At 39.7% G+C, this 13,500-nt stretch overlaps 1 protein-coding gene across 11 annotated transcripts in view; it reads left to right on the top strand.

The window, feature by feature from the left end:
* CSNK1G3 (casein kinase 1 gamma 3) overlaps positions 1 to 5,656 on the top strand; it is a 117,557-nt gene extending 111,901 nt beyond the window's left edge. For all 11 annotated transcript variants that reach the window (XM_047729992.1, XM_047729989.1, XM_047729991.1 and 8 more), the window contains one exon: positions 3,203 to 5,656. In XM_047729992.1, coding sequence (XP_047585948.1) covers positions 3,203 to 3,257 — 55 coding nt within the window. In that variant the 3' untranslated portion in view covers positions 3,258 to 5,656. The remainder of the gene's footprint in view (positions 1 to 3,202) is intronic.
* Positions 5,657 to 13,500: the final 7,844 nt, after the last annotated feature.

Below are 13,500 nucleotides of genomic sequence, written 5' to 3'. Positions count from 1 at the left end.
TAAATTCATATTAGTCTGAGGACTGAGAGGAGCGTAAAAGGGTCATGTGACACAATGGCCATGTGGAAGCAGCCTTGCTTTAGATGGAGGACAGTTGGTATGATTTCTGAATCACAGGCTGTAAATCACCTGCTTTGGTAACGAGTTTTAAGAAACCAGCCACAATTTTCTTCTTTTGATAACTATAGTCTATTTTGAGAGCATCTCTCCTTTATGTGGATGCATTTGTATTGCTTAGAGCAATGCTGCCCTCTGGTGGTTGTCCATTTAATAGCATGCCAGCTTCTCTGTCAAATCTGTTTCAAGGGTGTATGTACTCTTTATTTGGTGGGTTTATTTTTAACAAATAGATGTCTTTTTTAAGGTGGCCTTTTAATTAAAAGGCTTCTATACTCATGGTTCATTTGAAAGTTTTATTTAGTCTCAGGTAAATGCTTAGACTGCTTTTCTGTGTTAAATAATACAGAATTGAAGGAAAGATGACCTAAGAAATAGGACAGACTACCTGTCTTGAGTTGGAAAGCAGATTGATGATACTAGAAAAATAAATCAGACAAGGTGAATTGCTAACATAAGTGTGGAAAATCTGGAACTTGTTGATCAAAACATGGATTACATTAAATTCCCTGTTCCAAAAGGCTTATTAAAACACTTAAAAAAAAATATTTTATTTATTTATTTGACAGACAGAGATCATGAGTAGGCAGAGAGAGAGAGAGGAGGAAGCAGGCTCCCCAATGAGCAGAGAGCCCGATGCGGGGCTCGATCTCAGGACCCTGGGATCATGACCTAAGCTGAAGGCAGAAGCTTTAACCCACTGAGCCACCCAGGCGCCCCTGAAACACTTTTTAATAAACACTTATTAAAACACCTTTTCAGCAGAAAAATTTAGAAGATTGTAGTTTCGAATTTGAAGACACAAATACAGTAGTTGGAAACAGTGAACATTATTAATAGAATTTTGTATTAAATAACAAATTTCCATTGAAATGTGGTCATATTCTTAAACTTAATATTCTAAATATTTGGCCTGTTTCTTCTAAATACCAATTAAATTTTTTTTTTTTTTACAATGTGAACATTTTATGACTATCCTTTTATTGAAAGGTTTCCTTTTTTTTTTTTTTTTTTTAAAGATCTTACCTATTTATTTGACAGAGAGATCACAAGCAGGCAGAGAGGCAGGCAGAGAGAGAGGAGGAAGCAGGCTCCCTGCCGAGCAGAGAGCCCGATGCGGGGCTCGATCCCAGGACTCTGAGATCATGACCTGAGCCGAAGGCAGCAGCCCAACCCACTGAGCCACCCAGGCGCCCCAAGGTTTCCTTTTTTTTGAACGATGGTCTTCATCTCTTAAAATCTGAGTTAAATAATATTTTGTTTCACTGTTTCAGAAAATTTATATAACAGATTTGAGAAAGTACTTAGGTAACTGACAGTTACAAGTAAATTTGACTTGTTTTTATAAATCCAGAAAAAGCTATTGTACCCAGAGGCTTCTTTCACAGAAGTAGTTCTCTTCAAGGCCCTTGATTGAATAATTTGTTTCGGGTTGTTCTGGTGATCACCATAGTAAGAGTAAAAATCATAACGATTGATAACTGCACAGATTTCCAGTTGCATCTGTGGCAGCTGACATATAAAGGCTTGACTTATTCACACTCCATGGTCTAATCATTCTGTGCTGTTTGAATGGGGTTAAAAAATCCAGTCATGTAATTTGGTTTCGAATGCCCCACAGTGATTTCATAGTCATAGCATAAATCACAGTAAATGGTCTGAAATTACTTTGGACTGACGATAATGTGGGTGGAGAGATTATGTAATTTAGATGGACAGGCTGGGTTTCTGTTTACATTTCTTTCACAGAAAGACATAAAAGGTGTCTAACAGTTATTTCATCTTCCACAGTCTTTTGCTGGAGAGGACACTTGAAGCTAGCGTGGTCTCCTTTATGCTTAGCTTGAAATTACTCATTTAATATCCTTCTTTGCAGGCGGGCTGGTAAGAATTAGAGGAACATTGTTAGAAGGTCACTTTCTGTACAAGCTTTGAATTGGCTGCATTTTGTTGATTGAATCCCCACGTATATAGATATTTCTTTAATTACAGACAGGATTTACATATTTACATACGCACACACACTAGACTTTGATGGAATAGAGGAGAGAGCCTCTGTGTGTTGCTTGTCTTCGTCACATTTTGAGAGAGGGACTTTCCCTTAAGTGTGGAAGGGGAGAAGAGCCAGACCTGTATTTGAAGGAATGCTGGACTTTTAGAATAGATGTATGCATGTGTATATATTTTGGTGTGAGTTTCTGCTCAGTGATTCTCCTCTACCTGTGAGTTGGTACCAGCCTCACCATCGCTCCCCACGTGCTGCGTGTGTTTCATCTTTTCATGACTAGGAGAACTTAACATGGAAAAAATCAGGTCTCTCAGGCATCATCTCTAGATTTTTTTTTTTAACTTAAGAATGAAACTCCGTATGCTTTCCCCTCATAGACTGCAGAATTAAATCACCTTGATTATGCTATTTTTAATGTTAAGCGCAGCTTTTACTTTAATTAACTTAGGATCGGTTTGACCTTGACCCTTAAAGAATTAAAAAGTGCCTGTCTTGACATGTTAGTTAATGCCTTTTCTCTCTTCCAGTTCGTCAAATGTGGTGGAGAAGGTTTGTTGAAGAGAGTCTGTTTGGGCTTTCTCTTTTTCTTCTTAGAATCTCATTCTTGGCGAAAACCGGATCCTCAGTATTAGGATCATTATTGCTTTTCTGACAGTGACTTTAATAATCATATACAAATATCAGGAATAAAGGGAGAGAACGCGTAAGATGAATTTTATAAAGCACGCCCCTGCCAGAGGTTAATAAGTATTCAGAGTAAAAGATGGTGGGTCAGTGAGCATTCAGAATTCTCTAGTTCCTCAGTGAGTCTTGATGCAGAGCCTTTCCAATTTAGTGGCTTCTTGTAATGTTGCCTATAGACTGTCTGCCTATCTTCTAAAAGGCACGCTGGTTCCGCAGTAGTAATAACTCTGCCTTAGGTTCACTAATATATTTGCTTCCCTGGCATGTTCATCGTGTATCTTGCATTAGTCTGTTGCTTTTTACGATCATTGAAATTAATACGCTAAACTCAGCCTTTACTCTGTGATCCTCTAGTACCTTTATAATACAAGAAGTGTTTCCCTCCGTCTGCAGGTGCTGCTGTTTTTTCAAACGAAGGAAAAGGAAAACCATACAGCGTCACAAATGACTCTGGACACAGACAGATCATGGGGAGTTACTTACGTGTTCATCTGCTGTCTTGTGATTAAAATCATCTCTGTAGTGACCACATACATTTTCGAGGACTCACTCTTAGAAACAAAATGTCATACTTTCATACTTCATTTTGTGGTTGTCTTACATTCATATTTTTTTCTAATTTAACTTTTATGGAAGCTTTAAAGTTTTGTCCAAACATGAGTGCTTTGCCCATCAATGAATGGAATGGACCAAGGAGGTGGTACTGACGGATACCGTTCTGAGGACATTTTCCAGAAGCTCTCCTCCTATTGTAGAAAGCAGTACAGTGTCTTCAGTGTCAAACAGTCACATGCCTAATCTGGTTTTTTTTATAACTTCTGTAAGAGCATAATCAAGCAGGAGTTTTCTCCCCAATGGAATAATGCAACAGAGAAGACACAGTCGCCCAAATATGTAAAAGAAGTTATTTTGTGAGAAGTTCATTTCTTGTGTGACATCTGCATTGATTTCAGTATTACTGATGGTACTGCTATTCATGAGTCATACTGACATTCTCTCTGTGAAATCATGGTACAGTCACTGCCCAGAGGTACTGAGGGAAAAGCTCTATGGGTTCAGCAGATGGTAGCGGTTGAACGAATCACGCTAGGTAGGAGCTCTGCTTTTGTGGCCCCACGACGCCAAGTACAGTGTTGCTCAAGTGGCAGAAGCGCTTTTTTAAAAAAGAAAAAAAAAAAAAAGCAAAATATTTGTATAATGTAACTTTATGCTTCCAGATAATAATGTATGTTAGACAGCAAGAAATGAATACTTTGAGAAATGAAATATGTTGGAGTTTTTTTTGTTTTTGTTTTAAATACACTAAGGAGAAGAAATCAATGTGAATCTCATTGCAATGTGTAAGGTTGAAGTCTGAGGAGATCCCACTGAAACCTACTGCTGAATGATTACATTCTCCCTAAGCAGAAAATTTTGGATGTGCCATGCAGTGGTGTCTGTCTATTAATTATTTGCTTTTTGATTAAAAAAAAATAAGAAGAAAAAGAAAAGACCCCCAGCAATAAAAACTGGGTCACTCTCTTGCTCTCTGTGCACATTAGTCTCTTGTATTCAACTTTGCTGGTTCTCTGGAATTTTCCTACTTTTTAGTGTAATTTTGATGATTGAAAACTATTTTGGAAAGGATGGGTCAGGTGCTTTGCCTCCATAGTCTTTTGAAGTGCCTGGATATGAACAAAGTAACAGTTCTGTAAAGAAAAAGGAAACCCATGCCACTCTTTAAGTCTAGTTTGTTTGAAGCCATAAAGACACAGGTATTCTTTGGTCTCTTTCTACAAGCCAGATTCTTCAAGAAGAGTTAAGACAAAAAGACTGGCTAGAAAGAGAACGAGTTTTTCCAAATCTCGCATTCACCTGTCATTGATAAGATTGTTATTTGCTCTTTCCACGCAGCCCTTTCTTTGTCCTTAAATGCATGCCTTCCGGCGTGCTTATTTATTTTTGTTGTCTCAAGGTAACATTTGAAATGTGTAATTAAAGGAAATAAATTACATTTTTGACTTCATTATTGCATTTGCAGGGATTTAATTGTACTTTGTAACTTATTTTTCTTATTAGCCAAAAGTTCAGCGTGTTGCTTTTTGATGAATTAGGCGCCCATATGAATACTGCAAATCAGGACATTATCACCGTTGCTCTGAATCGTCTCAATGGCCTTTTCAAGTTCTTGATTTTAAAGGCCCACGCTCAGCATAGAAGACATTTGCTGTATAATTTGGTCAGCAGTTTCCATTCTGTTTGTATACTGTCACAATGTCTTAAACGACAGGAGTTACGTACTGAGTTTTCATTTTTTGTTTGCCTTGAGCAAGGTAGATGGATGTTTTGGCCATTATAATGTGAAACCACTTTTTTTCTTTACAGTATTTGACCAAATTTGTGTGTCTATGATATTTGTAAATACATGCGATATCTGTATTTCTTATCATAAGCCTATTTAGTTTTATTCTCAGTAGGGTTTTTGGACTGTACAGTGTTTATATGATCTGAACTCCTTATACATAAGAAGGTGTGTATATTAATCCAATTATGGACTTAAAATATTTTAAAAGTATAAATACCCTTATTTGCTGCAAAGACCAGTGTGTAGACATTTGCTTTTTAGCAATATTTTTAAGTGCTCCATTTTAATGCCAAGGAATAAGTCTTTTGGCAACACAAACTGGTCAGTAATAGGTAACGCAGGTATGTTCAGGTTAAGCCAACAATGTTTTGCATTTTTATGCTTCTTTTCTGTCAACACTAATGAAGTCAACATTGCCTGAATGTCTGAATAATGAAACACATCCCTGTTTAAAAGTATGTAACTGAAAAAGAAATAAAAAATAAAGTAGTTTTTTTAAACTCGCTTTTCCCCCCTTCCTCTGATCACGGGTGAAGTGATGCTACTCGTATTAACCTGAGACAGGAACTTCAAAAATGCGGTTCATTGAATTTTGTGTACGTGAGAAGCCGAGCTAAAGGGATACGCTTTTGTGTTTTGTGTTTCTGTTGGGATTTTGTTCTCTGGGAGCCCCGTCGCAAAGAGTACGTACCAGGAAGTAGCTGGGCTTTCTTTAATCACAGTTCAAGAAAAAGCCTTTTATATTTCCCTGAACCATTTAATAGAGCACTTAATTAAATCTAATGCCACGAATAAAGCCAGGAAAAGAAGCAGGATCATTTTATTCCTCGTAAAAAATGAAGTCATACTTGGGTGTGCACAGAGATGGAACACGATTAATCCACTTTTCAGTGAACGACTTTATCATCGCAGACGGAGGGATCTATCTGGGACAGCCTCTCACAGCTGATCCTGTGCCAGGAACTAGCAGAGGAGTTTTCCAAAATGGTGCTAAAAGTGCTGTGCTCGCGGAGAGACGCCCCAGGTAAGATACGGCAAAGCAGCACACGCTCAGCACTAGCATTCAGAGACCATAGATCTGGAGAGGAAATGTAACGGTCAAAAGGCCCAATGTAGAAAAAGCTGATTTAAGAGGGGGATTCCATGGGAAGGACGCAGTCGCTGCATCCGCCAGTGTGCTGTGCGTTGTGAGTGGCTCCCGCGGTGGGGATGTCTGTCATCACATCCTGCTGAGAAGTCCGGTGGAAGCACCACAGCTTCCCACATGCTTGATGCTGGTGTAGAGTCGGGATTGCCCTGTGTCTCTGTTTTGCACCCCTCCCGGGCTGTTTTCATCGCCAGGGACACTTCTTCTGTGTGACAGAGAAGTGGCCACCCAGCAGCTTCAGATGTCTGGCATCTTCATAACCTCAGCCAAGACAGCAGTTCCTCTCGGCAGTCCTAACAAAACCCCAAGATGGACACTGGTTGCTTCCTCGGTTAACAAGCCCATGCCGAGCCAATTACTGCGGCCAAGGGAAGGCTGTTTGCCCACCTTCAGAGGACACACTGGCCTGAGAGGTGAGGTGCAGGGGGTTTTAGCCAAGAGGAAGCAAGGGCCTTAGTACCAGAAGTCAGAGCGAACCAGCACCACTGAGGCAAAACTCACAGGCAGCCACTGTCCTGATGAGAAAAACGGGAGAGGCGAAAGGCAAACCTAACGATTTTAAATTCGGAAACGTTCTTGTTACCGGACTTCTACTAATCTGAATATGTTCTTAGAAATGATGCATAGTAAGTAAAAAGATTTGAAAAAATGTTCTAGACTCCGGTAAAGACGGCGGTCCCCAGTATCTTTGGCGTGCTTTTGTTTTTGTCGAGCGTGAAAGGTGCTGGTGATAGAGCTGGATTAGTAGAGTAAAAAGCTGCTTTTTCCCTGCAGGGTTACAAGTAAGTGGAGTTACAGAGCTTTGTGGATGTTCAGGATAACTAGTTTCTTCTCTGCCTAAATCTTATATAGACTGACATGTTATTTTCTTAGGAAATTGACTTAATGAGAATACATGATCATAACCAAGGAAAGAAGTAGGTATCATCTGGTAGTATTACTGGGATATGAAAATGCTTTTGCTAGAAAGACCAGTTGTTCAGAGGAAGGTTCATTGTATTGCAATTGTATTTAAATGTAAAAACACACCTGTACTCGTCTGCAGCGAGAGTTGGCAAACTTTTTGTGGGCCAAGAGGCAAAATTGAGACTCATAAACACTTGTGTAACTAGAAAGAAAACAGATTTCCACTAATTTTTTATTAATGGAATCCAAATTATATATTAATGCCTGAGTACAATTTAAAAAAAAATCTAAGTCTAGTAATGGTAAGAATTGAATTATTTTGAGGGAATACTATTTCACTTACCTGGGGTTTGAAATCAATGGCAAATATTCGTCTGTTAAATACTAATTGGTAATGTGACTTTCCATATTTCCTCTGAAAATTTCTTCCCGCAGATAGACACTATCAAATACTGTTACCAGTTCTCACATGTATGATTTTCATTGAGTGTATTTATCACTTGCAAGGTACTTACAGAACTTCATTAGATTCCCCTCTTGATATTTGGCCTTTGGTAGATCATTCCTTTGCAGGTACAGTCACTTCCAATTGAAGGCCAAGTAAGTGTTCTTCAGTCGTACAGTTACATGGATTTTGAGATCCAGAAGTCCAGCCAGAACTGTGGTTCAGTTTGGAAAGTGGATATACTACAAATTAGTGTGGGAATGGAACTCCTGTTCCCTTTGAATCTGACCATGTGGGAAATTATATAAAGCAGCTTGACATCACTCATGATTTAAACGCGAGTTGTCACCATATTGACTTTGCTGCAGTGTAAGTTTCCCATAGAAGTGCTGTTCTGCCTTGTAGTTTTAAGTTGAATTTATTAAGAAGCATGATCAGATCTGCAGCGCAGGCAGAATCCAGGGTTCATCTATAATAGGCAGAGGTGATTCTCATTCAGCAAGTTTGCAGTCTTGGTCCTGAGCTGAAAAAAATTGCCATAACACTTTACCGCTGTCATCAAACTGCTGTACGACTGGGCCAATCAGGTTCCTCAGTTTCTGTTTCTGGTACGACTTCATGGAAGCGATGGTGGCTAAGGCCACAAGGGTGAATGAAGTACACCACTGACTACTGGTTCAGTAACCTGACAGATTCAGGTATAGTCCACAAAACCCCTGCTGACAAGTGGTACAAAGTATAAACACTGACTTTAAGCATCTTACATGTTGACAAGCTTTGTGAATTTGTCTAGTACACCTGTCTCCGCTGCCCACATTTTTACCACCCTCTGTTGCAACACATCTTAGCAAAGTCCACTTGATTCTGCACTGAGTTGGTGTTTTCCCAAGTTCCTCAAAAATATTCTTTAAAACAGTTGTTCTAGAGAGGCTCTTCCTAAAGACTAATTCTTGAGTCACTTCAAGCTCAGCACTGACTTCTCTAGTAAACAAAGACTGGGCAGTATTGCTAATGTCTGTTGGCTCATCACAAGCTAAGGAGAGCTGCTTGAAATCATTTGCCTTGCTTTTTAGTTGCCTGTTGGTGTCTTTGAGGCTTCAAGCACCTGTCCTTCCTAAAAAGCTAGCCTTCGACAAATTTATTTTCTCTGCGCGTGCTTTCTGGCTGCTGCAATACGATTAACCTGAACTCACCATCCATAAATAGCTCTGCTTGGCTAACAGTGAGCCCCGTGGGAAGTAACTGGTTTGTCGCCCCCTTGTTCTCATTTTTTCGAGTGTGTGAAAGAATTCTCCTATTGTGATGAGATCCTCTGTTGTAAGTTTTCTCTTCTGACTGTTGCTTTCCTATAAGCTGGGGATACTGTGATGAGTGCTTAGTCTGGTAATGTCACAATAAATTGTATTCTTTTCACACAGCTGAAGTGTCATTGCATAATAAACGGGATGCTTTGCCATGTAATTGTATGACAAATAATCACAGTCCACTGTGCCTTAAAAGTGCTACACTTAAAGTTCACTTTCCTTTCCTTTTTTTTTACATGATTAATATGCACTAATAATAAATAATAAAAATGTCTGTGTGACAATTTGTGTGGCACTTGAAATGCTGTTGAATTCTAAGTGCATCATGGAGATTTGGAGTGTGTTGAACGGCACTGTGTAGTGATGAGAATGCCACAGATGGTCTCTGTCACAATCCTTCACCTCTACCTTTGTAGCCTGGGAGCAGCCATAGACACTATGTAAACGAACAAGCTTGGCTGTGTTACAATAAAACTTTATTCATGGACGCTGAAATTTGAATTGCATACGATTCTTACGTGTCATGAAATACTCTTCCCCCGCTCCGCCCCAGCCTTTTATTAATGTGAATACCATTAGCTTGTGGACCAGATAAAAGCAGGCGGTGGGCTGGATTTGATTTGCAGATATCGTTGGCCAACCTCTCTTCTAGTGCACGTTGGACAGAATTGGGTATTTGAAGTAAATTATTTTGGTCCCTGATTGAATGCCACTACCTACCAAAAGGTAACTATCCTCCCATTGTGAAAGAAAGGGCCATTTTTCAATGACATCAAGAACGAGGATAGCAGTAAAGAAAATACACCACAGCGTAGGCGGGAGTTGGAAGTAAAGCCAGTGAGGTGTCTGTCTGCCCTACGAAGTTAGATGTTGAAGCAGGAAAGAGCATGGATTTTGAGATCAGACAGATTTAATTTGAATCTCACTTCTTCACTTCTCTTGCAAGAACAACAGCAAAGTGATTTGACTTCTTAACATCAGTGTCCTCCCCTCAAATTGTGGATAATGCCTTCTCTGCAGCCTGGCTCTGAGGATTAGCAATAATGTTCATAATTGCTCTTAATTCAAGGTACCTTTTACCCTCACCCTTATAATGAAGTAGAGTTTACAACTGAGCGACACCTTGACTTCTCACCCAGAGAGTGTGCTTCTGTTCTGAGACAAGAATGAGGCCTGGTATTTATCAAACTTTGTCTGGGGTGGAAGCCATCGTTCCCATCTGTTGAGAAATGTCTGTACCCTAATCCTGTCATGTTGCACCATTAGCCATCTTGCCTCCCTTAATGGCATTGATAAATTCTTAGCTATCAACTCTATTCCTTTATGGATGAAAATGTCAGTCTGCGGAGAGCCAGTGCCGGACTCTGCGTCGAGTCCCTGTAATCCTAGCTGAAGTTTAGTATTAAGTCATTGAACCGATATCACAACCTCTAAGTGTTCTAATGTAAGACAGTCCTCCACATTACTGCCATTGGTTTCTTACAGATGCTTTGTGGAAATCCAGAGGAGCAAGCTAGGTAATTTCTTTGGCCATTTCCATTATCCCATCCAAAAAAAAAGGGGGAGTGGGGGCCTGGATTTAGTCTGATAGGACCCTTTCTAATGAATCCTTGTTTATTGCTAACAATCACTATTTCTATTACTAATATTACAAATTGACTTTTAACGAATCCAGTCTAATCTTACTTAGAATCAACATTATTTATCAATCTGTAAGCTACATAATCCATCTTTTAATTTATTTTTTAAAATAAAAATTTCATGTCTCATCTCTCTTCTGTCTTGTTCCATTTACCCCCCACACAGTCTTTCTGTATGAAATCTGTCCAGGTCTGGATACTCAGTTTTTCTTTTTAAATATCTGTGTATCTGCAAATATATCCATACGTATTTCCTTTTTAAATATCTGTGCCTGTGATGGGCTTCATTTTCTTGCCGTGTATCTTCCCCCTTAACTTTCCTAGGTGCAGGTTATTCTTGATTAGAAAAAAAAAAAAGATAGTAGAATGAAACTGTAATAGGCTAAGCCTTATATTCTTTTTGTCATCCTCCCCCCTTGTCTTCAACTGGCTTGACATGTGGTTTATAAAACCCTTTTTTGTTGGCTTCAGTATTTTTTTAAAAGACATCTTCAACTAATTCCAAAAATCTCAACTGAGATTTTACCTTTTTTCATTTTCATTGGCAATGCACACTGTTTCAGCTCTTGTATGTATGCTTTTAAAAGCTGAGCTTGTCAGAAGAGACACTTTTTTTTTTTTTGGCAAGCTTATTCCTTTTTTCTTTTCAGGATCATTTCTAATAGCAGAGCTGGAATCACAGTCTTGAGCTCCCTTCATGAGGTATCAGAGATCTTAACATGAGTCGCTCACATTCTCTCTGGGCGCCTGACACTTCCACTTTATCACTCAATTCCTTATTGCCGGTCATTTTTGTGGTCTAGAGTAGATTTTTGCTATCTCCACTTCCTAAAGATTAGGTTTCTGGCATATAAAAATTGTCAGATGCTCTGCTTTTAGGGAAAAGAAAAGATATTCTTTGGACATTGGGAGTTCTCTATCAACTACTAAGTTTTATGTTTCTGTATTTTGTGTTCTTTTAACTAAAGTTGATGTATTTAGCGTTTTTCTTTCCTTTTTTTTCCACACTTAGTGCCCAATCTGACTTTCTTTCTCTGTCGTGGCATTCTGTACTATGTTTTTATAACTGTGACCCAGTTTTTCCTCTCTTCTTTGCCCCAGGATTTTACCTTGGGTGTCTTTAACTTCACTGCAGGTGCGTATTGTCTCAGTAGACTGCCCTGTGCCTCCCTTCTCACGTGAATGTTCCAGTCAGAAATCTTACGCCCAGTGGCAGTGACTCCTAGGTCATATTTACTGTGCTCCATTTTTACTGGACTCTTCCTGTTTGTGGCTTCCATCTGTGCTTTCACGTGAGGATGGCTGCGTACGATTTTTAGGATTACCGCTAAAGTCTCTGCTTGAGTGAGTTACTTGGCCATCTCTAACCTTCCGTGGCTTTTATCTGCTCTTTTCACCTTCATCCTCTTTCAGTTTAAAAATGACATTAACAAGTCAAATAGGCCCTTCCTCGGAACTCATGAAGTTAACACTCTAAGCCATCTTAAATTGTGCTTTGGAAATGAAAAATCCCATTTTAAAACATTGTATGAGTAGGAAAAGCGCTCAGTTCTTATACTTTGTATTTTGTCCTGTGTCCCATATTACCTTGTCAGGATGCCCTGATATTCTCTATGCAGCTTTGTTTTCAAAATGATAAAAATTACAAATTATAAATTTATATGATACATCAACATATATATTTTATATATACATATATAATTTATGTATCATATATATCATATGTATATGTGATATATATATCACATATACAGTTAATTCAAGATACCTTCAGATTAATTCACCAGCTCTGCCAAATCGATGACATCACCAGTGGCCATACTTCTGAAAACAAGGAGGTGGATGGCAGCCTCACTCCAGCTCTCTGATGGCAAGCACATCAGTGACAGCCCCACACTTGTGGCCGACAGCTGGACGGCAGGTGCCACAGTCCTGTGGCCACGTTCCCACAGGCAGCTGGCCACCCACAACCTGCCCACAGGGACCGCACCTCAGGTATTGTGTTCAGCTCCTTCTGATCTCCCTCAGCCCTGCCACACCCCTGTCGATAGTCCACTTAGGACACTCCTTTCCCACCCCTTTTTGTGCCATCTCCTTCCTTCTCTGAAACTGACTGAGCCCTTGGGGTTCTAGGAATAATTTTGTTGGAATGAAGGGTCTGTTTAAAATAAAATGCTTAATAAATGCTTCCCTAAATTGGGAAATACATTTATTCCTTACGTGGTGCTTAAGGAAATGGAAAACTGTATTCTACATAGTCAACAGTAGGTAGGAAGATTTCTCTCCGAAGGTGTTAAACATTAGGTCTGACGAACCTTTGTTGGTGATAAAGCTTCTGCATACCATCTGGTCCCTGCTGTCCTTTTTCTATAGCAGAGATCATCAGCAATGACTACATGCATGTCCAACTTTCCCTTTCACGTTGAGAACACCAAGAAGTCAATTTCCTATCTTCCCTAATGGAAATGTTCAAAGCAGGCAAGCGTGCATCAGTTCTCATGCAAGAGAGAAAGCTGAGATGACTGACAATGACTGCATGTTTTTGTTGCCTCCCCTAGTTGTAAGCTAGATACGTTAGCCCTGGGGAACAAAGCATACACTGTGTGTTACAGCTGCTTCAGGAGATGGCTTAACTTTATACCAGAGTAAGGAAGGATGGCCATTTGTCTAGAGGTCTAGCAGCTTTGGCAGGGTTTTCTTAGATTCCCCTGACAGAGATCGGCATGGATGGAGAGGGGGAGATTTTGTTTATTAATTTGAATAGCTTTTCTTGGGACACCCTGGGGGGCTCAGTCAGGGTAAGCCTCTGCCTTCCACTCAGGTCATGATCCTGAGGTTCTGGGACTGAGTCCTGCATCCGGCTCTCTGCTCAGCGGGGAGCCTGCTTCTCCCTCTGCCTCTGCCC

This window comes from Lutra lutra, chromosome 5 (assembly GCF_902655055.1).
Source record: "Lutra lutra chromosome 5, mLutLut1.2, whole genome shotgun sequence".
Classification (NCBI taxonomy): Eukaryota; Metazoa; Chordata; class Mammalia; order Carnivora; family Mustelidae; genus Lutra; species Lutra lutra.
This window is presented reverse-complemented; position numbering and strand designations above follow the sequence as displayed.